Genomic DNA, 25,537 nt, shown 5'->3' on the forward strand with positions numbered 1-25,537 from the left:
AAGAGCTCACCAACGGCTGGTTCGCACTGCCGACCTGAGCAGCGTGTGTGTGTGGCGGAACGTTTTGCTGTGGAACGCTGCTCAGGTCGGCAGTGCGAACCAAGTCAAAAATTCAGCCAGAAAGTACGATTCTTACCATGTCCAACCACCGGCTTATGCGGCACCTTCTCCATGTATGAACCAAATGAGGTCCAAATATGGAAGGGTGTTTGTGTGGGTTTTCTCCAGGTACTCTGGTTTCTTCCCACAATTCTTAATAAATTAAAATCTATTAAATAAATAAATATTATTATTGTTATTATTTGTTTAACTGTTTCATGGACACATATGGCTGGATTGGCTATTAGCCAACATTTTTGCACCACCAGAATTGGTATGAAAATTACTGCAATGTAGTGGTGCAATGGATCACAGTGGATCCGTGATGCGTATGGAGTCTTCAAAGCTTTCTTTAAAATATGTCAGTATTATACGAGTTTAAGAACTTAACAGAACTTTAGTGTTGAGCTATTTTCTTTTGGAAAACACAAACCTGTAATTAATTAGAGAACAAAGCTCACATTGTCATAACTAGGGCTGTCACTTTTCAAAAATTTTTTCAAAAATATGTTTTTGGAGTGTCCACTATCAGCTTGACTCATGGCATGCCCTGTTGACCCAAAAGCAGTGGTGGAAAGTGGCTTAAGGTTAACCACATTACAAAAATATACTGATATTAATTGTGAATGCCAATTGAGCCTCAACCTTCTAAATTTAAATTTTTTTTAAAGGGCACAACATGATTTACTGAAGCTTAGGTTGTAAAACTACAACTACAAACACAAAAGGACTCCCTAGGAGGAGTTTGTTCAAATACAACATGTGCAAATCGCCAGAAATGGCCACTAAATCCAAAATGGCCGAGCATGGGAAAGCCTCCAAATATGCGTTTGTTTAGGAGGAAAAAGAGTTCCTTCAATTACAATAGGGCCTTCGCACGGTCAGTGCTCGGGCCCTCAATACATGTTACACAACTACAATGAAACGTACAACAATTTCTTCTTCACAGGTTTCCAAATGAGGTTACAGTAAGCCCATGTAACTTATATAGACCAACAAACAAACATTTGCTAGAAAAGTGTGTTAATGTAGAAACCAGCCTATGCTAGCAATTAGCTTGTATAATTAGCTCAGCAGCTAGTTAGCTCGTCGCATTCTTGGAGCGCAAAACTAAAGAGGTAAAGAGAGAAGGACAGAGACAGAGAAAGACATTTGCCAGTCCATTGGCACTATGTACGAGACTGCAAGACTGACTTACGCTTTTACACTGCAACCAAGCCAAAGGAACTTAAAGATGATGCCAGCGATCTGCATCTGTCCATTGACTGAAATGTCATGTTGGACAAAAGCAAGAGCTTTGTTAAAGTTAGGCTAGTCCATCCAGACCATATTTTCTACTAAGTTCTGAACTGAGTAGAAGAACTGGACATTGGCCTAATCGAAAAGGACTGCTGGCAGTTTTTTTCTGTATTATTCAGACTGCGTTGTTAATTACCAAGTAATTGGTACAATTTTAAACGTGACTTTTTCATTTGTCATGCTTTCAAAATGTTGCTGTATATGCCATCACTGAGTTGAATTGAATTCACGTCTTTAATGTTTAGGAAGTGGTATTTTAGCAGTAATGTTTGTGAAAACAAGTCTGAAGTGTAGTTTTTATAAGGCTCTTCTGAGGTTTTCTCAGATGTCATTGTTTTGATACCACATTTCTTCTTAATCAGCCAGTTTGCTGATGCATCTTACAGTATATTGTGACACCACACATCTCAGTTGACAGTAAGATGCATTGTAAGTCTGTTAATTCGTGGTGATATAATTTTGACTAAGCACTTTGTTCACATCAGACTACTTCCAGACCAAGGTTACACGTTTTACTATTAATCATTACCATTACCATTACCATTGTTACTGTATGTATTAAAATTATTAGCATTACTTAGTTAATGAAAGAAAGTCTGCAGTAGAGTTTGATTAAGTCATTCAAATCTGGCGTTGTTGTGAGCAACAAACGTTTTTTTAGATTTTGGACACTTTTTACTGATACACAATACTAATATTGCACAGACACTATATTATGCTGCTGTCTGTCTGTCTGATAAACTTGAGTTCTTACGTTATATGCCTTGTGGATCAACTAATTTGATGTTGAATGATGACTTTTGCTATTGATAATAGCAATGCCAAAGAGATCAGTCATACTTGTGCCAAATTTTCATGTTTTGAGGTTACTAAAATAAAGTGTGGAGTACAGCTTTAGTATACCTGTACACAAATCTTCTTGAACACTTAACATTTACCTCAATTCTACACCATGTTTATGGATGACTCTTGGTGTATTTTGTGATACCACAGACCCTGGTTGAATTGCCAGTGTTACCTGTAAAGTGTTCATGATCTTTTACATTAGGTCACTGATGTTTGATAAAGAGGCTATATAAAACAATTGAAAAGTAGCTTGCAGTTGAGAGGATTTATATTTGACTGTAAAAATGTTAAATGTCACTTTTAACTGTTCATTTAAAGAGTTGAGCCATTCTAGTTCAATCCAGACTAGGCTATGTGGTTATGAGATTTAACCATGTTATTATTGGTTACCATGATTACCAATAAAAATCTTCCTTCTTCCATCACATTTGTATTCAGGTCTTCATTTGAATGTTGATTTAAAGTTCATCAACCTCCCCTATCCCTTTTTAGGAGTTGTTTGAGAAAGTAAGAAAGCACTTTATTGTCATTCATGTGACAAATAGTAAAGGTGGTTTGTGCCATAGGGCTTTAACTTATCATACCTGTCCATGTGCCAAAGTGCATTTGACCCTCTGCAGCTGTAGTGACGTCTTCTCAGGCACTGTGCTCGTCTTATTTCCACACCTTGTGGATCAACCAATTTGATGACGCATCTTATGGTATCTTGTGACACAACAAATCCACACTGAACTGCACAAAGATGTAGCCAACGGTAAACCTGCATTTGTCCATTGGTCATGATCTCATGTTGAACAAAAGTCAGCACTTCATTCTAGTCAGACTGGTTCTTGCTTCTGAAAAAGCCAAGTCTTCTGCATATACTCTTTAAAGTTGGCACACTTATTACTATGTGGTTGCTGTGTGCTAAGATTGCCAGTATTTCTTTCTTACTCAAAGAGTATAGTTTGATTAAGTCATCCAAATCTGACATTTCAGGTGTTGTTGTGAGCAGCAAAACTGAAGTTAATCTATCCGATCACTTAGAGAGACTATGCAGAAATTAAAGAGGGCAAGTCGGTCTCCATAGGAAGGAATGTAATTAGAGTTGCGTCATCCATCAGCAGAATGACATTGCTGTCAATCTGCACAGAAGAGAGAAAAGAAAAGTAAATTACTTTGTGTACCTTGCATATGTCCTGTTAAAAGTCCCCCACCACTTGAAAACATATTTCTATTCTTGTTCCTACAGTTGAATGTTTAAGAGTTTGACACCAGAAGGATGTTTTCACATTCATCTGCTGAAAGTGGAAAGTTTCAAAAAGCTCAAAAATTTAAATAAAGGGCAGGCCTACAAACATGACTTGTGACATCACAAATAGTTTGGAAGTCAACCCTGGTCCAGTATGCAACTTCTACGGTGTGATCCACCAAAGAAACATATTGTGACCAGCAGGAAAACTTAGAAATTAGATTATGGAATCTGTAGTGAGGTAGAAGGAGTAGATGACTTTTTAAGGATTTGAATGTAGAAATGATACTGTCTTTGTGGAATAAAACATATCAGACATTATTGTGTCAAACATTTTATGTTGTGATACACATCTGGAGGGCATCTTTAAAGTTAAGCCCCTTAAATGAGTACTAGTGTCAGTAGGTACATAGTTATACTGTCGGCTTACAGGCAGGTTACAGGTTAATTGTTGACCACGTAACGTTAATGTTACAGGTTTACCAGGTTACCATTACACTGAGTTTGAGTGAGAGGATAGAGGAATGTGTCATTAGAGTGTAATTAAACAATACCGTTGCAGAGTGCAAACCTTTAACTTTTTTGTCCACTGGCAAAATGGCTAGACTAGTGAATGTTGAAATTCTACCAGCCACTCAATAGATTACCATTGTTATTTTGGCTGGTGAGTGCAGCATACAGTACCAGCCACTTGCATGATTTACCAGCATCTGAATGGTGTTAATTTTTTGTCCAGCAGATATAGCTAACTATAACTGAGATTGGATGATTAGGTATTATTGCATGAGTAATAATGTTAGATTTACAAGATTACAAGATTACAAGATTACTTTATTTGTCACATATAGAAGTCCCAGAGTAACATAGAGTGAAATGTCTCCTGACTACTCCTAAACTGGCCTTATAAATATAATAAATAAGATAAATATGAATAAAATCAAACTAATATGATGTAAATAATGTAATTAAATATAAACTAAATAATGTAATTATAAATGAAAACATGTGCAAGGGTGTGTGTATGTGTGTGTGTGTCAGGCTGGTATGTGTGTGTGAGTCCTGGGGCTGGGGGGAGTGGTCAAGTTGAGTTTTTAAATTGCAAATAACACAGAAGTAACATATACAAGTGTTTAAAGTACTTTTAAGTGTTTTGCTTACAAGTTGTTTGCATTTAGCTAAAGTGTGATGTTTTGCACTAATTGGAATGATGTTAATTACAATGTCTTTGACTGGGTGAGGTGTAACATTTTCTAGATTTGTTCTTATTATGGTCCCACTGAGCCTGCACAATAGGGGGCAAGATATACTGTAACTGTATGTTCATGTTGGAAGAATACAGTTTCCTTTAAAGGAAAGCATTCATTGTGTGTTTTCTTCATATTGCATTGCAATAGCCTGTTTAAAGTGATCATATAACAAACAACTAATCAGTACTGATACTGTATACTAATAGATACGGGAGTGATAATAATACAGTAAATGCTTTGAATTTCTTAGATATAGCTGTGCAGTATTCTTAGTAGACCGGATAGCAGCAGATGACAGAAGGCTCATTACAACCGGAAGAGACATATGACTTATTTTTTTGAGACTTGAGACTTGACTTGGACTCGTGACCAAAGACTTCAGACTTGACTTGGACTTGCAAAAAAGACTTGTGAACATCTCTGTCAAGGTATCGGTACCAGTATCAAAAATGTCTGAACCATACCTTCTTAACTCTAGTTTGGTTTCCACCAACTATTTGGCCGATATATATTTTCCACTTCCTTCAGAGCTTATTTACTGAAAACAGCTGCCAGCTGCTGCCAGGTTGCTGAGAGGGCTGAGACTAAATCATACAGTAAAGATGCCATAAAACCAAAACAATGAGCTAAAACAGGCTTAAGAGGTAACTGGATACAATGTTAAACCCTAATATGTAGAATAAGGAGGATTCTGTATCTGTGCAATTATCAGTGATAGAGAAATGGAACTAAGAGAGACGTTTTTCATTGTTTCATTCATTGCTGAGCCAGAGAGACAGACACTGAACCTCTTTAAAGATGCATAACGAAGAATTCTGTGCTCTCCAGGCAATACTCTGACATCTGTGACTCCTTGTCAGCAGTTATTGCATTTGCCTTTGCCCTCTTGTCAATCTCAAAAGTCTCTACAGTCTACCAAAAACAATTTGCAGGGCTGCACTTGTGTTAAATGGATTATTGAGTCCAAATGCTGTCACTCATTACATGGATGGTAAAGGGTTTAATTCAGAGTATCTAAAGATGGAGCTACATCTCGGTTGCTCCATAAAAAACCTTGAACATTTTATTCACATTTCGAAAGACACCTGTGCTGTTTATTTTGTGTTTTGATGACATCCATCTCTTGATTACGTATTTATGTTATTTATGATACTATGTACTATAAAAGAATAATTTAGGATGATACAGACATTAACACACATTCACCTTCTCCATCCTGATTGTGTTTTAATACATCCCAGGTGACATAGAGATCGGTCTGATGGAGAGGAACGGGGGTTTGGAGGTGGAGGTCGTTCAAGCCAGAGGACTCACCATGAAACCAGGCTCAAAGGGACCTCCAGGTCAGTCCGTACCACTCTGGTCTGTTTACTGAGCAAAAGAAACAAAGCTGTCCTTTTCAGTAGGATTTTCACAGTAAAAACATAAAAACTGAATATGGTATTTTTTCCATTAAAAAGGCTGCTGTTCATCAAACAACTGCCGTCTCTGCAGTTACATGCACAAGACAGCAAATAGCATCAGCTACACACAAACAAAACAGCCTGCAGCGGACATTCTAAAACTAATGGGATATATTCTTCAAAAACACAATTATGGTCCTTCAAGATATGAAAGATGTATGAGTGAAGAGGAGGAAATTGTGTTTTCACTGTTCAGGGAGTTAACATACTGAGCAGAGGGAGGAGATCTGCTAAATAAGTAAGATCTACATTTGCTTCTTAGTGAAACATGCAGCATGTTGCTCTGACTTCAAATGCTGCTCTGTAGCATCTGCATAGGAGAAAAACTCCAGTATCTGGATGGTCTGAGTTTCTGACATCAATCAGGAAATTGTTGTCCAGCTATAATGACATTAGATGAAAGAATCAGTGTTCAAAAATAAATGTGACAGCCAAACACATCAGCACATACACGGGTCTGTGTCACAGTAAGGCGTAGCCAGAATTTTACAAACAATGAGGTCAGGAGTCCAAAAATGTCCCCAGTGCACACCACCACCAGAGAAATGCTTAAACGGCATAGCACAGTGGTTCCCAACCAAGGGGTTGAGACCCCCACTAGGGGTCGCCAAAGCTTCACTGGGGGTCGTGAGGCCTTCTTGATTTTAAGGCATGTAAGAAAACTTTAGAAATGTAAACAATAGGCCTATATGTCAGCATTTCATTCGTTTTTGTGATGAAAACTAAATGAAATTGTTCTTTTTGAAGTTCAGATTATTATTTAAGATCGAAACTGAACACAAGCTATATTCACAGAGCCTTCACTCTGTGATAAGCAGCTTCGTCCTGCATTAGAAAAGTTCAAACAACCAAACAGCTAATGAGGAGAAAACCCTGAATTTTCAAAAAAGAAATGTATTAAGCATGTATGCTTGTTAAAATGTAATAAATAGGTACTACAGACAGAAAATTCGATAAAAAGTAAAAAAAATATATCAGGGAAACTCATCTCTGATCAATATTCAAAGGAAATAATCTGCTTAAAATTCATCCAAATCGCTCGTTTTACATAAACTTAGTGGGGGGTCGGCAGTTTACTCAGTGACAGCAATGGGGCATATTCATTTAAAGGTACACTGTGGCATTTTTAACCACTAGTAGCACAATGGACCAATGTATTTATGAGCAGGCTCTCATTTTGTTTGTTATTGTTTGTTACATTAGTGGCGTGCACATGCATGTGGGTGACCTGATACACATTCCTTACAAAGATTTTACATCACTCCACTCATCAACACGCCAACAAATGCACCATCAAAGACATGGAAGAAGAATACCGCTAGCAGGTAAACATGCTAGTAAACAATGCATTTAATACGTTTGTCAAGGATACACGCAATCTTTTTTAGTGCGAAACACTGAATGTAAACATGTTCCACAGGGCACCTTTAGTGTTCAAATATGATTATTATGTTAAATAATAGATTTAATTTCCCCACATGATGTTTGTATTATCTGCTACTTCAAAACCTTGCATACATTACTGCATCCCCGGTCACAGGACCACTAGTTATTCAATGACACATTTTCTGCATTTGCACTCTACAGTACACCCCAAGGATTTTCAGCTTCATGCATAGTTGCACCTGAAATATATCAAAATCAAAATGCACTTGGAGAGCTGTTAACATGAGTTGGCTGCCCAGTTGGTTTTACTGTATATTAAACAGAGCAATACATCAAGCGGACACGAAAGCGATAAAGCCAAGCATCGGCTAGTTTAATTAATTAATCAGATGAGTTGACAGGAAATAGAACCAGGACTGGCACGATGTCAGCATGACATCATGAGCTGTTGTTTTATATATTTTATTTTTTTTATTTTGCAGCAAGTTGGATTGTGTAACAACAAACTATTAACTCTGATTGTATCCCCTGTGTGGTTGCATAATATTAAACCAGCCATTGATCCTAATTGCATAAGAACAAAACAGCGTCAGCAAATAAGGAAAAACAAAAACATTATCTGGGAAAAAACTATAGGAGAGAGATAAAAGAGAAGAGGATAATAAACAGAGCAAAGCACAAACAAGAGTCGGACGGGCGAGAGTAGAGAGCAATTTAGTGTGAATGAATGAAAAAACATGCTGGTGAAAACAGCGAGACACGGAGATGAAAGGAAATCCATATATAGTAGAAAGACAAAGCAGAACCTTGCTCCATATTTCAGTGTGCCAGGGTCTAATCTTTAATCTTGTCATCTAATATAAAAAGCTTTGGTGTGTGTGTGTGTGCGTGTGTGTGTGCGTGCGTTTGTGTCAGTCAGTCAAAGTCAAAGTCTATTCTCATGTTGTTATTGTTGTGGGTTGCGTTACCTAGCAACAAAGTTTCATTCCAGGAAATAATATTATAAGACCGGTGTTCGCTACATTATTAGAAAGCTGTATTTCTTCTTTAAAGCACAGCAGTATGATGCAGACTGATGACTTGCAGGGTGAACATGAAAAAAAAAAAAAAACACTTTCAGACTGAAAGCTGCTCTATGACGGAGATATGACAGAGATCAATTGGTAGGAAAACGTCATAAACAATTCTGCTCACTCACAGGAATTTCTTCAGGGTGCTGACAGCAATTGTTTGCATGTGTATGTATAAAGTGTGTTTTGCATAATCTGATGTTTTTTGAGGATTTTAGTCCTTTTTGTGTAGAAAATTAGAAACTAATGGTTTGAAATGGTCTTTTTCTTGCATGAACTTTGTACAGTGCAGCACACTTCCCCCTCCTCTGCTCTGCCTTTGTCTATTCTCCTCTGCTCTGTGAAACTCTTAAGGGACCATTAGGGACTACAAGGCGAGGCTAGTGAGCTAATCTGCTAGCATGTCTACTGCCAGCAGTAAACTGTTTTATCTTTATAATCCATGGCCGTCAGCTGGATACATAAGTATTATGAGTGTTTATATAAAAAGAAGTTTCAATTAGAGATGTCCTGAGTCAATCCTCCACTGTAATCGAGAGTGGTGTGTTTTTGTGGTTCCCATAACACCGACATTCTGTGATAAGTAAAACCGACCATTGTTTGCATCTTGATTGCATCAAGTCTGTTTCAGGAGTTGCATTCTCCCAGTTAAACATTTATACATATCAATATTTTTTTCAGTTTAATAGTTTTGAACCAAGACCTTCAGTATTTGGATCAAGTAAATTATAAAAAATAGGGTTTGCCAAATTGCTATCCTGTTATTTCAATGCATCAGATAAATATTAAATCAACATTCATCTCTTATATTGTTCTTTATATATTATTTTAACTGTGTATGATGAGCATCTTTGGCTCAACAGGATTGTTTGAAAAATTAAGTTCTGTCTTATCTCATTGTCAGATTGTAGCTTGAGTGTGTGACTTGCATCAGGATCAAAACCTAAAAACGGCGACTCGCGGCGTCTGTTCATAAACTATGGTACAGAACCTATTAGAGAATTTATAACAATGGGATCCATAAATATGAATATTCACAAAGGTAAATGTCATATTCTGGAGGGAGGTTAGATAACCTCTTTATTTAGGTCACTGAAGTCTTACGGCAGAACTACAAGGTTCGTACTTTAAGAAGTCAGTAACCTGCTGACAAACAAGCAACCGGAAAGTACCCCACTGATGCCTTCGAGTGTCTCTGTCACATGACCCTCGCCTTGCAGGTTGTATCAGTCCCTCCTCGAGTCCCCTATCTTGTCTTCTACCCTTCTCTACTCTGCCCTCATCTATTCTTCTCAGTTCTACTGTCCCATATTGTTCTGTCTGTTCTAGTCTACAGTTTGAACTCTGAAGGGGTTTACACTGAGTTCAGGTTTAACTTTTCTGTCGGCTGTCGTTTCAGCGGCCTACATCAAAGTTTACCTCTTAGAGAACGGGATCTGTGTGGCCAAGAAGAAGACCAAGTCAGTGAGGAAGTCTCTGGATCCTCTCTACAACCAGGTCCTGGTCTTCTCCGAAAGTCCACAGGGGAAAGTGGTGCAGGTGAGATCAGATTTTCAGGATTTACACTGGGTTTTTTACACAATATTTAACTTATAAAAGATAGAAACCACTTACAATGTGAACAAAGTTGCGTATGGTAATTCAGGAAATGAGCAGACATTTTAATCAAACCTGAACTGTCCTTAATTTAGTCAGAAACCGAAGTACTAGTAACACAATTTCTTACCCTGAGCGAAACATGAATGTGTGGGGAAATCCATCCAGAAGTTGTTACTACTTCACTATTACTACTACTATTACTATTTCACTCAAAACTACAAATGTGAACCTCATGGTGGCGCTAGAGGAAAACACAAATGAAGTCATTAGGATTCATCATCTAGGACTACAGGTGTATGAAATTGACAATAACCTTGATATTTAAAGATTGACATCTCAATATTGTGTTAATAATACACATATAATAATATGTTAACTGGGTTGTGCCGTTCACCCTCCAATATAGTAGGTGGCAAATTAATTTGGCAAAAAAGAGACAAAACACACAATAACAATTAAAGATGAATTTGACAGCATTATTATTTTAATTTAAATGTTTTACATTTTCTATAGATATTGTGATAATACTGTGATTTCTTTTGGCCACGATAATCATGTACTGACAATTTAGGACCCATGATGAATACCAAAGTCAGTGGGATTCATCCTCTGGGGACCACGAATGTCTGTACAAAACTTCAATATTTCAGTCTGGACCAAAGTGGTGGACTGACTGGCAGCCATGCTATTACCACAAGAACATCAAGGTAGTGGAAAAAACAAATTCATAACCACAAGAACAGATTAATCCTGCCAGACACCGTCACCATAAAATAACAAAAGTGTCTCACTGTGATTGCGTGGATTGATGAATGTAAGTTAGTGACTAAAAAGTTGAGGAGGTGCAGAGGAGAGACAGCAGAAGAAGTTGGGACAAAGAGTTTGACATTTACAGTGAGAATCTGACCTGAGGGACCGGCAGGCTGTTTGAGCTGATTTTGTTCTTTCAGTTGTTTGAGATTCAGCTGCTTTCAGGATCAAAAATGTCACAGAAGAGAGACTGATCATTACAGCGCATTCTGAGCTCTGTCACTCTTTTCCTTCTTTTTCCACTCTTATTCTCCTTTCTGTTCTTTATACATTATTTTTTCTCATTGCTGCATTATCTTTCTGCTTCCTTCCCTCTCTTACTTTTTGTCACTCTGTTTTCTTTCCCTTACCAACTTTTGTTCAATAGCCATTTGTTCTTTCTTCCCTTTTCTGCTTTTCTACCTAACTCTTTCATTTTTGTCTTTCTCTCCCTTCCTTCTCTTCAAACCTCTCCTTCCATCATTTTCTACTTTTTTTCCTTCATTAGTTATTTCATTCCCTCCTGTATTATTTGTTCCTGTTCCATCCTGATATGTTGTTATATTTCTTTTCTTTTCTGTTATGCGTCATGTCACCACTCACTCTGTTCACATTTGTCTGTTTTTCTTTTTGCTGTAATCCTGTTCCAGCAATGTTTCATTTCACCTTCATAATGGTGAAATAACACGTAACGCCAACATGCACACATCTGTGTTTTAACCTCGTGTGCGGTGGGTTTTTCTCAGTAATCAGCAGGTGGAGACGGTGGTGTGTTCAGTGGAGAGGCCTGCAGATCTGCCTCAGGCTGCTCTACTGCTCCTGTCGCTGTGTAATTAGCCACTAAACGCCTCCCTCTTAATTATCTGCTGTCTGTGTCGCTGTCCACCGAGTTTCATCAAACTCATTCACACTGGATAATGAAAATCGCTGAAATCAGCAGCGCTTTTCAATTTGTCACTTCCTCATTTAGCAAAGCACAGCGCTGCAGAAAATTCATTCAAAATACTTCCTCAACTGACTCCATGACGAACAAAATTGTCATGGGAAGAAACCAAAGTGTTAATTCAAAGAACATGATTGTTGACATTGTAGTGGGCTTTGCTGTAATCAGCTGTTCCAACAACTTTGTGGAGATTTTGCGTGGAGCAGAGGATTGTGGTTTTTACTTTCCATTTTTTTCCACAATCAATTTTACTTTCCTAAATCTCCATTATTATTAAATCTGTATGCTTTGATCACATTCTGAGCGGCTTGCAAATAAAGGACCGACCAGTGGCCGCTAAAAGACCCGAGCAATCTGCCTGAACAGGGCCAGCGATGAGCCTCCACCTGGTCTCTGTTGTCAGTTTGTTGCTGCGTTTCCTAATCTGTCGGAGGGGGCAGCTGTGACTGATTTACCCAAACATCTCTGCTTTCACTGTGTAAAAATGTTTCCACTCTGCCACCGCAGTAATGATTTAGAACACAACACATTAATCACCCACTGGACTCATTTATACTGATATTGATATACTGATCATTTGCTTTGAAGTCACTGGGACTTTTGTATAATTGTTTGAAATTGGGATTCATGTAAAGCAAAGCTGAAGACCCTTTTCCCTTTATTTTGTCTATAATGAATGTCTCACAGGCCTTTGGGACCAGTGTATGTGTGTCTTAAACAGAGGTCAGGTCAGTGTGCTTTGAAGGTTGTGGGTTTGAACCTCTGTGTGTTCAATGACAACGCCTTCAGAACGTCCTGAGGCTGCTCTCACTGAGTAATTAGCTGCTAAACGCCTCCTGTCTAATTATCGGCTGTGCATCTTTCGTCTCCTCTGCTCTGCACCCTCTGCTACCATCCCCTGATCATCTAATTTTCTCTCTTATCTGGGGCTCTCTGACAATGTGTAATCTTTTATGTTGTTTTGTTTTCCATATGCCATTGTGTGTTTGCTTTGCATTTTCTTGAGTAAATGCAATCTATATGCCAGCTTATTTCTGTGAGCTGAGGGTATGTGAGTGCTAATGAACTCTATCTAACCATTGTTGCAAAATTAGGTACACGAAGTACAGAAAAACCAACAATAGAAAAATAACAAGGTTTTCTTTTTCTCCCATTACCCTTAATGTATGACAGCTCTTTTCTGGTCACACACACACACACACACACACACACACACACACACACACACATATATATATATATATATATATATGTGTATGTATCTTTTTCAGAAGTGGGAAAAGTAGCAAATCCAGGATTTATTTGTCCAGATGTGTCACTCTCTCTCCCATCATTCTTTATTATTCTGTCTCTTTTAACCAGAGGGAGTTTCTGGTGTCAGAACTGGGAGTGGCTCAGATAGAGACACGCTGAGCATCTGAAGTAATCTCTCTATCTGATTCTATACTTTAGGGCTCAGTCACACCAGAATTTATAAAAACAAAATTTCTTGAAATCAGTCCTTTTAAACTCAATCAAAAGATTCTTTCCCCAAAGTAAATCTGTACAGTGCTTTTGTGAACTTTGACACCTGAACCACCCTGACATAGTCTTCCAGCATCACCTACCCTGCATAATAAGTATGTGGTGACCAAAACAAAGTGGACTTTTGAACATTACACTGATAGTTGAACACCTCCAAAACCATGTGCATTAATCTGCTGCTACAACAACCTCCACTCTTCTAAGAAGACTCGGGGATTTGCTCCATTTCATCCACAAAAACATAATTGAGGTCCAACGCTGATTGTTGTTGGCCGAAAGGGTCGGTTACAGTTCACCCTAAAGGTGCTTGATGTAATGTTGAATTTAAGGTCCAGTGTGTAACATTGGATCTATTTGCAGAAATGCAATATCATATTCATAGGTAGGAACCTATGGAAATTCTTAGGAAGGTTTCTCCTTCACGCTTGGACTGGGAGCGCAATCTAGAACATATTGTACATTGTACACTGTATCAATAATATATACCCTTCATGTGAACTGGCCCAGACAATAATAATAATAATAATGATATTAAAGCAAAATGCAAACATAAATAAATACAGAGAAAAAAGCAAAAACAAGCCATAAAAATGTGTTATAAGTCACATTTTGCAAGAATATCCAAATTAATTTTGCTGTCCTACTTTCTGGTGTTAGCAAGCACTTACAGTTCTCTTTCCTTCAATTCAAGTTCATCTATCCGTTGTCTGTACCCACTTATCCTCACTTCAATGCAACATGCTGTTTTTTTTTTAATTAAATCCCTTTTTGTCTGTCCATCAGTAGCAGCACTGTGAATGTGTTTGTGTCTGTGTGGGAGTTCCACTTCCTAGAAAGTGGACTAAAGAGGATCTAGGACACTGTATCTTTCATCTTCCATACTAAACACTCAACCAGTTTCTCTTGTTCCACCATGCATGTCTCCTTCTCCCAGTGTCTCTCTCTCTCCCCTTTATTGGTTCAGGTCAGAAAGAGAGATAGATTCTCTTTATTTAAAGATGGTGGGAACAGATTGAAGCATCTCTGTGTCTCTGTGGAAATCACTTGCAGATACACACTCACACATACCAAACAAATTGGTATGCTGGCATGCACAGACACACAAGACCACCACACGCGCAGACGGATATTGATTACTTTGTCCGCCGCTTGACAAGATGTGGGGCTGTCTGAGATGAGCCCTGATGTTATCAGGATGTCAGGAGACAGAGGACACGTAACGTACAAACACACACAGGTCTCTAAGCACATACCGCCATCATCTGCCTCTCTCGCCCTCTTTCACTTTCTCTCACACAATCCCTCTTCATTAACTTTAATTGAAACCTCCGCCTGCTCTGTGTTGCCGTAACAGAGAGAGGGAAACTGTCAAGATCCAGTATTGCTTCAGTACAGATTTCCAAACCATCTGGATTACTGATAATTAACCTCACCCTCTTAACCTAATTACTTTGTCAATTAATCATCCTGGTCATCCACAGAATGTTTTATGCACAATTCAGAGACCTCTGATGCCATGTTGAGGCATCAAATCCATTGAAATTGACTGAATTCTCTGTGTGCTGGAAACATAGACAGGAACATTATTGCATCTACCTGTAGACAGAGCTTTTCTGATCAATAACTTCTATCCAGAATGATGTGATATTTATGGCATTTTAGTCAGGATATTAATATAGATTTAAAATAGCTCCTAGAAGTCATACAGTAGGCCTCTTGTTTTTGCTAAATTGAATAAAAAATATAAACTGCTATCACTAAGTCCCGCCCTCACACCCTGTGCACTGTTATTGGCTGGGGGCTACACACCCACTGCCTAAAGGTTGACACCCAGAACACTGAAAATAAAGAAATACGGGCGGAGTGTAGGGTCTTTGCAGATACAGACAGCGCCACACCCTTATGGAAAAATCCCCAAAATGTGTTCATATAAAAATGTGCATTATACAATTTATCTAAAAAGTAATGTATTGAATGTGCAAAGTTTTCACTTACAGTATCCTGTCAAATATCTCAACATCTTCCGCTTGTCATGTGCTATGTATGCCCAAGCATCGTCTACGACCTCCTTCTTTTTGACGTCTCTGCAATATAGTGATGTCAGTGACTGTAGAAACCACCGCTGGTTAAGGCACTAAAGCTTTGGTATCTTACATTGTTATGGTCCAGGTATCATATTTGGGTTTCTTGAAAAATCAGAGCAGGTCTTTTGGGTGTTTTAAGTAGAATATATTTGTAACTCGTATGAACGACTACTTTGCACACTTAAAAAGCTGCTCTTATTTTTGTATTAACTCTACTTTGACATGTAAATGCAAATATATTATGAATACATACATTTATATCTCGCCACCCTCTTTTTAGGTGATCGTCTGGGGCAACTATGGACGGATGGACCGCAAATGCTTCATGGGTGTAGCTCGAATCCTATTGGAGGAGCTGGACCTCAGCACAATGGTGATTGGCTGGTACAAGCTCTTCCCTACCTCCTCCATGGTGGACCCAACGATGGCACCACTCATTCGCCATTCCTCCCAGATGTCCTTGGAAAGCACCATCGGGCCCTGTTGTGAGCGATCCTAAGACTCACGCAAAAATATAAAGTTTTGTTGTTGCGGCTAAGACTCTATCATTGTCTCAACCAAAACCTAAGACACATTTTGATATATAGCCTGTAGCCCTGCACTCGGGTCAGCCAGGTGGTACTGCCCCTCAGCAGATAGGGGTCTTACCCAAGGGCACTTCGACAGGTCCAACCACACTTGGGACTCAACCACTCCCCTGACTGGGAAATGATTTTACTAACTAGTAGGTCATTTTGCCACTCAATGGAAATGTACTGTAATTCTTTTGATATTGTATCAGACTGTTTCCCAAGACTCATGGGAAGCACATTTCTTTTGTTGTTGCAACCGACCGCCCCTCAGACTCACAGGAAAATTTTGCTTTCTTCAGATCTCTTTGATGAAAAAGCAAAAACCTACTTAATGAGGATACTTCAAAGGAGGGCTCGGTTGCCGACATTGATTACATCCTATTGGGACCACAATACACGGCGGGCTCAGCTTTGCTTCAGCTACGCGCCTTCTTCGCAGCCTACATTCGATTCTCATTCCCAGGACTATTTGTTGTCTTGCTGTGTCCTCATTAAGGGGCTGGACAGCTCCTGAGTGTTATCTGTCAATCCACAAGTCCAGAGAGAAAGTGAGACTGCCCTCAGATGGTTTGAAACACCAGCCTCCCATTCTGCAGGAGCATGGGAACAGCAGGTTTTAGATGAAGGGATCTGTGCGCAGCAGGACTACAGAGGACTTCAAAAAAGAATGGAGACGTCTTGGTTTCGAACACTCTGACATGAGCTGTTTTTGGTTTTTGTGTCACACATTTGGCCCTTCTGTGTTTAGTTTGTTTGGTACTCTGTGTTTGTGTGTGGAACAGGCATGAATGCAGGCCCCTTTCATCTTCTAGATCTCTACCTGATCTTGGGGATCCAGAGTACTGCTGGGTTTCTATCCTGCCAGTTGGCTTGGATATACTTGTCGCACCAGGTATAAATTGGTTCCCGAGTGAATTTATATGGTTCAAAAGAAGAACTAGCAGGTTCTGAGTTCCCAAAGACCATGTGCAAGTATGACCCAAGAGTCATTTTCATTCCAATCAATCATTCAATAAGCTGATTTTATTCAGTATTGTGTCATCTACTATGGAAGGCACTGTTTAGATAAATCAGCTAGAGCTGTGTTTGGTGAGGATGAAAACATGCAGACTTGTGATCTCCGACCCCATTTTACCTGGTTGTTTTTTTTAATCTAAATTGATTGCATCCAAATAGAGATTTCCAGCTTTAAACAATTTGAAATCTGATTATCTGAACCAGTTAATTACATTATACCCTGGTGCATTATGCTGCCACTGAAGATGCATCTCAAAGTGGAAAAATGGCATATACAGATATCTGGCGTGACAGCCAAACTAAACTGGATTTTATGCGCTCAATATATTGTATTAGATCTGGATTAGAAATCAAAGTGGCTAACCATACATGCAGGTGACTGTCACGTCCAAATGCAATGTGGTTAAACCGTATCAGGATACAATCTAGATACAGCTGGTATTAAACTGCCATGTGTAAATGGGGTCTGAAAAGTTAAGGCTGTTGTGTCCTCATTTGGTTCAGTTCTGTTCTGTGTTTTCACATCCACCTGGTCGTGCAGGTCACATCAAGTGCAGGGGTTAGTTATTGCACCTGTGTTGTAGCGCTGACACGTGATGCTAATACAAAAAAAGACATGTTTCCACAGGCATCGAGGACAGAAGCCTGGCTGACAGTATAGGGCTGAGAACTTGCTGTATATCCCAGTTTAATTGTAGTTTGGAATGCTCTTTAGCTTATAATCTAGAAGTAGATTTTTAAGATTCCTCCTCTCTTTTTTTAAAGCTTTGGCTAACAGTTGTCTAATAACAGTTTCTACTGTGCCAATTTCTACCAGCAAGTGTCTTCTCCTTCCTCTTCTTCAATTACCTTGCAGCATGTGCTATTGTGAGGGAGGAACAGAAACAACCACTCACAACATCTGACAGCAAGTATTCAGGCCGTGCAGAGACGCATCCCTTTTATTCTAAATTACAGCCCTAATCCACAAACCGCCAAGGCACCTGATGATTAGCCATGCTACGACTCAGTACGGAGAGAGGAAGAGAGGGAGGAAAAGGAAAGAGAGAGGAAGGAAGCATGAAATGTACTTTGCATCATCCAAACAAAGGATCTGTCTGGACTGACGTTCGCAGATTTAAAAAAAAAGGACACAAAAATAGGATGAATTTAAAGGGAACACAATGTGCACACTGTAGAGAAATGTATAGTTTATTAACGAACAAAAGTATATGTATTTAATTTGGGCACTTTATGATTCTTAATGTTTTTTTATGTGTAAATATTATGGTTGTTAGTGTCTTTTGGAGTGAGCCAAAGTTAATCTATAATGACTTAGTTGATTAATGTTAAAATCTGAGGGAGGGAAGGGATATCCTTGCTAGTTACCGTAAGATTGTAGCATTAGCTGGTAGCATCCGCATGACTGATTAAAACTTCTAATTAATTAGCAGGCAACTTGATAAGACTAAGCATGAGCTATACGCTACACAGAAAGAGGAGGGATGAAATACAGTGTGTTGGGTTGAGACCAACATCAATTGAGGAATAAATACATATGTAGCAATTGAAATCAGATTCAAAGTTTACTGAATTTCATTTTGGGCTTTTTTCTTTCACACAAAAACCTGTTTAGTTTTTTTTTTATCTTTGAAGCAAGATTTCAGAAAAAAAAATCCAATTTCTCTATTTTAATGAAACACTTTGGAGTGTCTTTACTCTAAAACAAAAACTTTGCAAAATAGACCTCTGTTTTGCCAGTAGCAGTGTTGCAGGGATATTAATACTGTATTTATTTCCAAACAAATTAGCTACATTCTATAAAGCAATAATCAAAACACATCCAGTCATTGCAGCTTTTCAGTTGTTCAGTGGAAAATGACAAGCTTAGCCGGTGATTTTCACTGCAGTAACATTTATCAGTTATTCAACAAGACAATTATCTTAATGTGTTGATGTCCAAGAGAATATTATACAGCACGAGGATTTTTATGATTTAAAAAATACCTTGTAAATCGTTTGAAGGATCTAAATGCAGTAACTGGAAATCACTTGTTAAGCTGTCACCCAGCGTTCATGATTTTTTTTTCGATTAACTTATTCCAGGGAAAGTGTCATGTAGTCTCTAAGCAATCTCTGTTTACAGAAGGAGCTGGAATATAATAGCCCATCAAAGATTAAAATTTCTGATTTGAAAAATGCAGGATCATTTTTCACAACCTGAAACCACTTTGAAAAGCATGGATTTTAATCTAATGATAATTGCCTGGTAGTTAGAACAAAAGAGGACTGTTTTTAAAAATGAGGTGATATTAGAAAAGTTGTATAAATCAAATATATATATATATAATATATATAAATATATTTTAATTTAACTCCTCTAACTGTGACCCAAGGAATGTGTTTTTGTCAGTGTTCTTTTGTGCCAAAATTTAAACCTATTTTGAGGGCTGATTTCCCAATTGAGGACCAATGAAAGAGGAAAGTTTACACACTTGGCATTCAATTTTCTTTCAGAAACCCATAAGCTGAGTACATCCTGTTCTAAAGGAATGACTCTGCATCCAAGAGGAAGAACTCTGCGGCTGAAACAAAAGTAATATTGCATGATAATGATATAGATTTACTGAAGATTGATCGAGAGTTAGAAATATAAAGCGGTAACCATCATAGAAGTGTCCCATCCATACATCTATCCTGCAGCAGCTGCCTGTACAACACAAGTGTTGTAAAGCATTAATCAATGTTAACAAAGAGCTGATTGTTCGTAGCATTTAAAAGCTAAAAGACCTTTCCTAAGAAGGGTGGAGCAGCATGGCAGCAGTAGAATGGCATGCATGCAGTGAATGATGGCTTTTCTATGATGGCTACAGGTGCAGACTCTGGCATTCGTGTGAATTTGGTGTAAACGTGTATACATCTGACCCTTGCAAGAACATTTTCTTCTCTGATTGTTTGGGAGAGAGACAAAATAAATGCCAACATTGCTAGCAGGATTAAGAGTAATTAATGTTTGTTTAATTAAAAACTGATTGTGTAATTTTGCTCATCAAAAGCTACTTCTTCACCAGTCTTAATTTGTTTGTGACATTTTGTAACTTTGAAGGCAAACGAATGAGCTAATGAACTATGTAGATGTTAGAGTTGACATATTCAGCACCGAAAATGTAAGTTTTTGCACCCACCCATATTTTGATTGTGTCTGCCACATGGATGTTAATTATGTACTACTATCAATTGTAATGTAAGTAGAGGCCTTAAACACACCGATATACATTTTGTCAGGGCTAAGGACTAAGAATTGTCACATAAAGTAATCAATATGACGCAAAAAAAGTTTTACAGTGTCACCATTTCAACCCATTACCTAAAGTAATTTAAGTGTCATCTAAGGAAATGATTATATTTGCGTATGTTCTTAATGAATTTCTGATATATTGATATTTCAACCGACTATTTGTGTATTCTCCCCACGCCTTGGTGTGGGCTTAATTGAACAAACTGAGCAAAAAAGTAGATATTCAAACATTCTGACCTGTTTCTTAACAGGACTTATTTTCTAAACTTAGAATGTACACTATCTTACACTAGTGTTTGTTTATTGATGTTTGAATGCACATAATGGTACTTTGTGGTTTCAATCAAGTAGAGTAAAATGAAAAAAATAAAAAAAGAACATTCCCAATTTAGCCATCTGTAAGAATTGTACTGGAGTGGGTCCTTTTCCACCCTAACTGCCTTCTGGGTTGAAATTCTGCAAAACCAGACGTTTTCCCCTTACTCATTAGCACTGCTCAATTCTGGGACACCATAACGGAGCCACTGACTAAGATACAAAGAAAAAACTTTAGGGACAGTTGTGTTACATGTAATAAGCAGCATATGTGTTTAGCTAATAACTTATAAATGTAAAACAAAGGCAACATGACTGTCCCTAAAATTTTCCCTCAGCCATCTCAGACAAGGCAATTCAATGGTGGATCTCAAGAACATTTCTAACCATGAGTGATGGGAGCATCGCAGCCCTCTTGTTTGGCACTTGTTATATTTACATGTGCACAATAATAGAACTAGTGGGAGATCCCTGATTAAACAACAGCAGCATTTACACGATCTGAAGCAGGCGTAAACATGGCTTCCAAACGTGTTTTTCCTCACTGTAAATGCACATTTCAAGGACAACCTAATCAACAGAAGATATGTTCAGGCAATCAAAAACACATCAGTACCATGCAGAGAAATCTGAAATAGCCATAACTGTAAGAGTAAGCTGTAAGAACTGTTTCCATGGATGTAGTAAGAGAATTGGATGCTGTGTTTCAAGATGGCGGCCCATTTATTTCAATGAAAGCGAATAAAAGTCACAATTTATTGATGCGACTTTTCGGAACTTTTCAAATTTTATTGGCCCCAAAAGGTTCAAATTCTGCTAATACAGTCCATATTCCAGAAGCTTGCAAACTTGTTTAGGGTTGAGCCAGCAGTTTATATACTTTTTCTCCCGTCGCCATCAAACCAGTGTGTAACAGCTTATTTACCGGGCAATGCATCTATGCATCGTTTTTGTTATTCAAGCCCCAATAGCTTATTAAAGTTGTCATTCAATAAGCTACCCAAGCTACCATAAAGGCAATTGTCACCTTTTTCTTCAAGTGAGTAGGAGTAGAAAACAACTGTGCTTCTGTTTGCCAATGGAAGCAACAGAAGCACAGCTGGTTGTCTCCACATTGTCAGAGGACATGTATATAAATTGAACTTTTCTCAACTCTGCCAGGTCACGCCACTGTCAGACTTTTGGGTCTTGAGTCATGGCGGGCGGTGCCAAAATGTAATCTGACGTTGATTTCACAATGATTGGCATCCTATTGTACTTCCATTGCTTGAGTTCATGTGTATCATCCATATTACTATTCTAACTGCAATACAAATACATTTTTGTGCGCATGTATGAGCTAATGTCCGAGCTAACCTTGATGTAAAATGGCCGAAAACCTTTTTTTTTTTTTGTTTGAGTTTAGGGATGGCATATGTGGTAAACTTGATTATTCTCACAGAGTGCACAGGCAGAGCCTATTTCCACAGTTTCTGTCTGTGTTTGCAGAAGATCAACCTAAGAAGTGAATCTGGGTAGAACTCCCTTTGAAGTTCTTTAAAAAAAAAAAAAAAAACCTTCTGTTACCTGAGCTTAAAATGTCCATATCATTTCCCTCTTAAGTTCATGGGTTTCACTGATTAGAAAGAAAGAGAGCACTATTTGTGTCTTTTCTTTTAGAGTGACAGTGTGTGCATTTCTAGACACATACCATATCATGTTCTCTCTGGGGGAAGAGGGTGGAGGAGTGGGAGGATGAAAGGGTAGATGCAGCTCCTCTGCGGATGTTATGAAATGGTGGCTGGTGGATCCCAAAAGCAACACATCTCCTCCAGTCTGGTGTGCTGCAGAGGCAGCCGTTCCCAAACTTTTCCCTGAGAGCCAGTCCCCAACCCAGCCCTCATAAAAGTGTTCCCCCACATGCCATCTGGTGAATCCCACACTGAGTGAATACATTTTTAGGTTGGGTGGCCCCAGTGTGAAGTTAAGTGCCATGGAGTTTCATAACTTGTGTTTCTCGACACCATTCCTGGTTAAATTACCTCTCAGCTCTATGAGTTCACATTTCAGTCACACATTACTAGTCACACACTGGTGTCAACTCATTTGGGCTCCAACCCCAAATCTTCTACACAAATCCTCCTTTTATTTCTTCAATAATGGTTGATGATCCAAAGTTTATCTACAGCATTCACAGCCTGAAATTCTCATCTCTAAACCATCATGTGAGGCCTTTTGAGACCATTCGAGAAATTTCCTAACGCTACGATCTCCTAAGGCCCCTAAAATACTACGTATAACGAGGTGATGTTTTGGTTTTGGGATACTAGATGAGACAGTTTTACAGGCCTTCTCATTCTGTCAGGAACATGTGAAATGGGCAACTGTTGGAAGCAATGCTGATGGAAAATCTTCAGTGATAAGAATTTATCCAGGGACGTTTTTCTAAGTATACTGTATATTCTTTTTCTGAGTTACACATTCCTTCCATTTAATGAGAGTTGCTCCATCCCTTCAGTCTTCTACTGTCAGCCACTGAGTAGCTTCACTGGTTGCATTTGTTTGCTCAATGGCAGCTCAGCAGGAGCAAAGGAAGGGAGAGCATCACTGTTTAAACCCCACATTTTAAGAATCACCCAGCCATTTAAGGATTTCAAACCTCCATTTACGAGTATATTGTAATTTTAAAAAAGTTTTCAATACTTTTCGTCCCATCCATAGGTTAGCGTCAAGAAGTGTTAGCATAAACTAATGTTAGCAAAGCATTAAGCACCAAATGCCCATCTGCATTGCTTTCCATTTGTTGCTCATGTATTACTGCCTCGAATGTTATCAGAAGAGTGACAAAGTGGTGTAACTTTAGTTTAATTCACCGCACTGTCATTTAAAACACAAGTATATTTGCAGATTCTTTGGCAAACTGTTATATTGTTGAGTAAATGCACAATTTGGTGTATTGTTATTCTATTCCAGCTGTCAATAAAATAGTTTAACTCCATCATCATGTTTTAATGGTTATTTTTATTTACGTATTTGTTCGATCTGCATTGGCAATATAATGAAAGAGACAGCAGAAACTACAGCTCCTTTGTGGCTTTGCCATCTTGCTAATGGCTAAGGCTCATGAGATATGTTGTTGAATGCTGGAATGGTCAAACTTAACTACAGGACTATGGTACGTTTACTACTGGTGGTACTCAAGCTCCCCCTAGTGGTACGTGAAGGAATCTCTGAAATTCTTTTAAAAAAAAAATGAAATTAACTGAAAAGGTATCTCTGAGATTTAATTATGATAACATTTTGTATAAAACAAACAGGTAATGCACGCTGTTCTTTACACTTAACTAAGACAAATGGTTATTTATTGTAGCTTAATGTGGCCAATGGAGTGTCTTTGTTCTACATTGCTTTGAAAAAAGTGGTGGTCCTAGATAACTCCCTTGAGGCACACCACACTTTACTGCTCTTATACCTCAGAATAACTACCATTAAATGATACTATTTCCTGTTAGTAAGATAACTTTTCATCCATGCGGCTACAAATGGTTCAAATCCATGACAATTCAACTTATTGTATGACAGAAAAACCAGGAGCAGTGTCAAGCTCTGTTCTCAAAACTTTCTGCCATTGTTGTTCTCATATGTGTAAAAAAAAAAGTAGTGTAGCAGAGCTTTGTCTTGATAACATGACCAACGACTTCTTTTTATAAACTTTCCTGAACCACAATAATCTACAAACCCCCTACGAGAACAGATGAGAGTGGAAGAAAGAAAGAAAGAGAAGAAAGGCACCGGTGGGGAGAAGAAAAAACACAATAATAAGAAAGATGAAGGAAGAGAATGAGATGGGGAGCTGGAGAGAGAAACAGAGGAGAGGAGCGATTCATTTTGTTTGACAGTCAGCAGCTAAGGACGATCAAGTATGAAGCTTTAGCCTGTATGTCTACATGGAATAGTCTCTGTCTCCACATCCCTTGCTTTTTACTTCCTTTTACGCTCCTTTCTAGCTCTTTCCTCCTTTTTCTCTTATAGTATCTCTTGCTCTCAATCTTTCTCCCCCCATCAATCACTATTTTCCCTCCCTTTCCCTCCCTCTCTCTCTCTCTATTTCTCTCTCACTCTCTCTGGCAGACGTCCAGACTCCCTGGCGACCAAACTGATCAGCTTGTATTAAGGTCTCTCTCCCTCTCTCTCTCTCTCTCTCTCTCTCTCTCTCCACACACACACACACACACACACACACACACACACACACACACACACACACACACAAAGCAATTGCGTGACAGCAAGGCAGGTCACACTAGGCAGACACACACACACTCACACACAGACATGACTTGCATGCACATGCGCAGACTGACAGACAGAGAAGACACATCACACACACACACATACAAGTTCTAGCGTGACTTGCATACACGAAGGCAGAAAGACAAATTCACACACGAAATTTGGATAAACCAGCGGGAGGCCCTCAGATGGTGCGGATGCAAATTGAGACATAAATCATTTTCTCCACAGGGGAAATTACAGTCCCAAACAACAGCATGTTTCACCTCAGTCAAACGCTGACATCATATAGGAAAGAGCTGTGCTTCGGCACAGACGCTCCTCTGCCTCGACGCTGTCGCTGCAGCGCCCCCTGCTGCATTGCTGTTTGGTAGTGTGACATTTTTAGGTTTTGTACGCATTGGGAAAGGAGGAAATAAAGTCACATGGGGTCAGATTTTGATTCAATCCAAGGGGGAATTATTCTGCCACCATCTCTTTGTTTCCTCCTTTGCGCAAATACTG

At 38.7% G+C, this 25,537-nt stretch overlaps 1 protein-coding gene across 1 annotated transcript in view; it reads left to right on the forward strand.

Moving 5' to 3' along the window:
- rims4 (regulating synaptic membrane exocytosis 4) overlaps positions 1–23,738 on the forward strand; it is a 65,607-nt gene extending 41,869 nt beyond the window's left edge. The window contains exons 4-6 of the mRNA XM_051413819.1: positions 5,964–6,065; positions 10,041–10,180; positions 15,861–23,738. Of these exons, the coding sequence (XP_051269779.1) occupies positions 5,964–6,065; positions 10,041–10,180; positions 15,861–16,079 (461 nt within the window). The 3' untranslated portion in view covers positions 16,080–23,738. The remainder of the gene's footprint in view (positions 1–5,963; positions 6,066–10,040; positions 10,181–15,860) is intronic.
- Positions 23,739–25,537: the final 1,799 nt, after the last annotated feature.

Source organism: Dicentrarchus labrax, unplaced genomic scaffold (assembly GCF_905237075.1).
Source record: "Dicentrarchus labrax unplaced genomic scaffold, dlabrax2021, whole genome shotgun sequence".
In the NCBI taxonomy this organism is placed as follows: Eukaryota; Metazoa; Chordata; class Actinopteri; family Moronidae; genus Dicentrarchus; species Dicentrarchus labrax.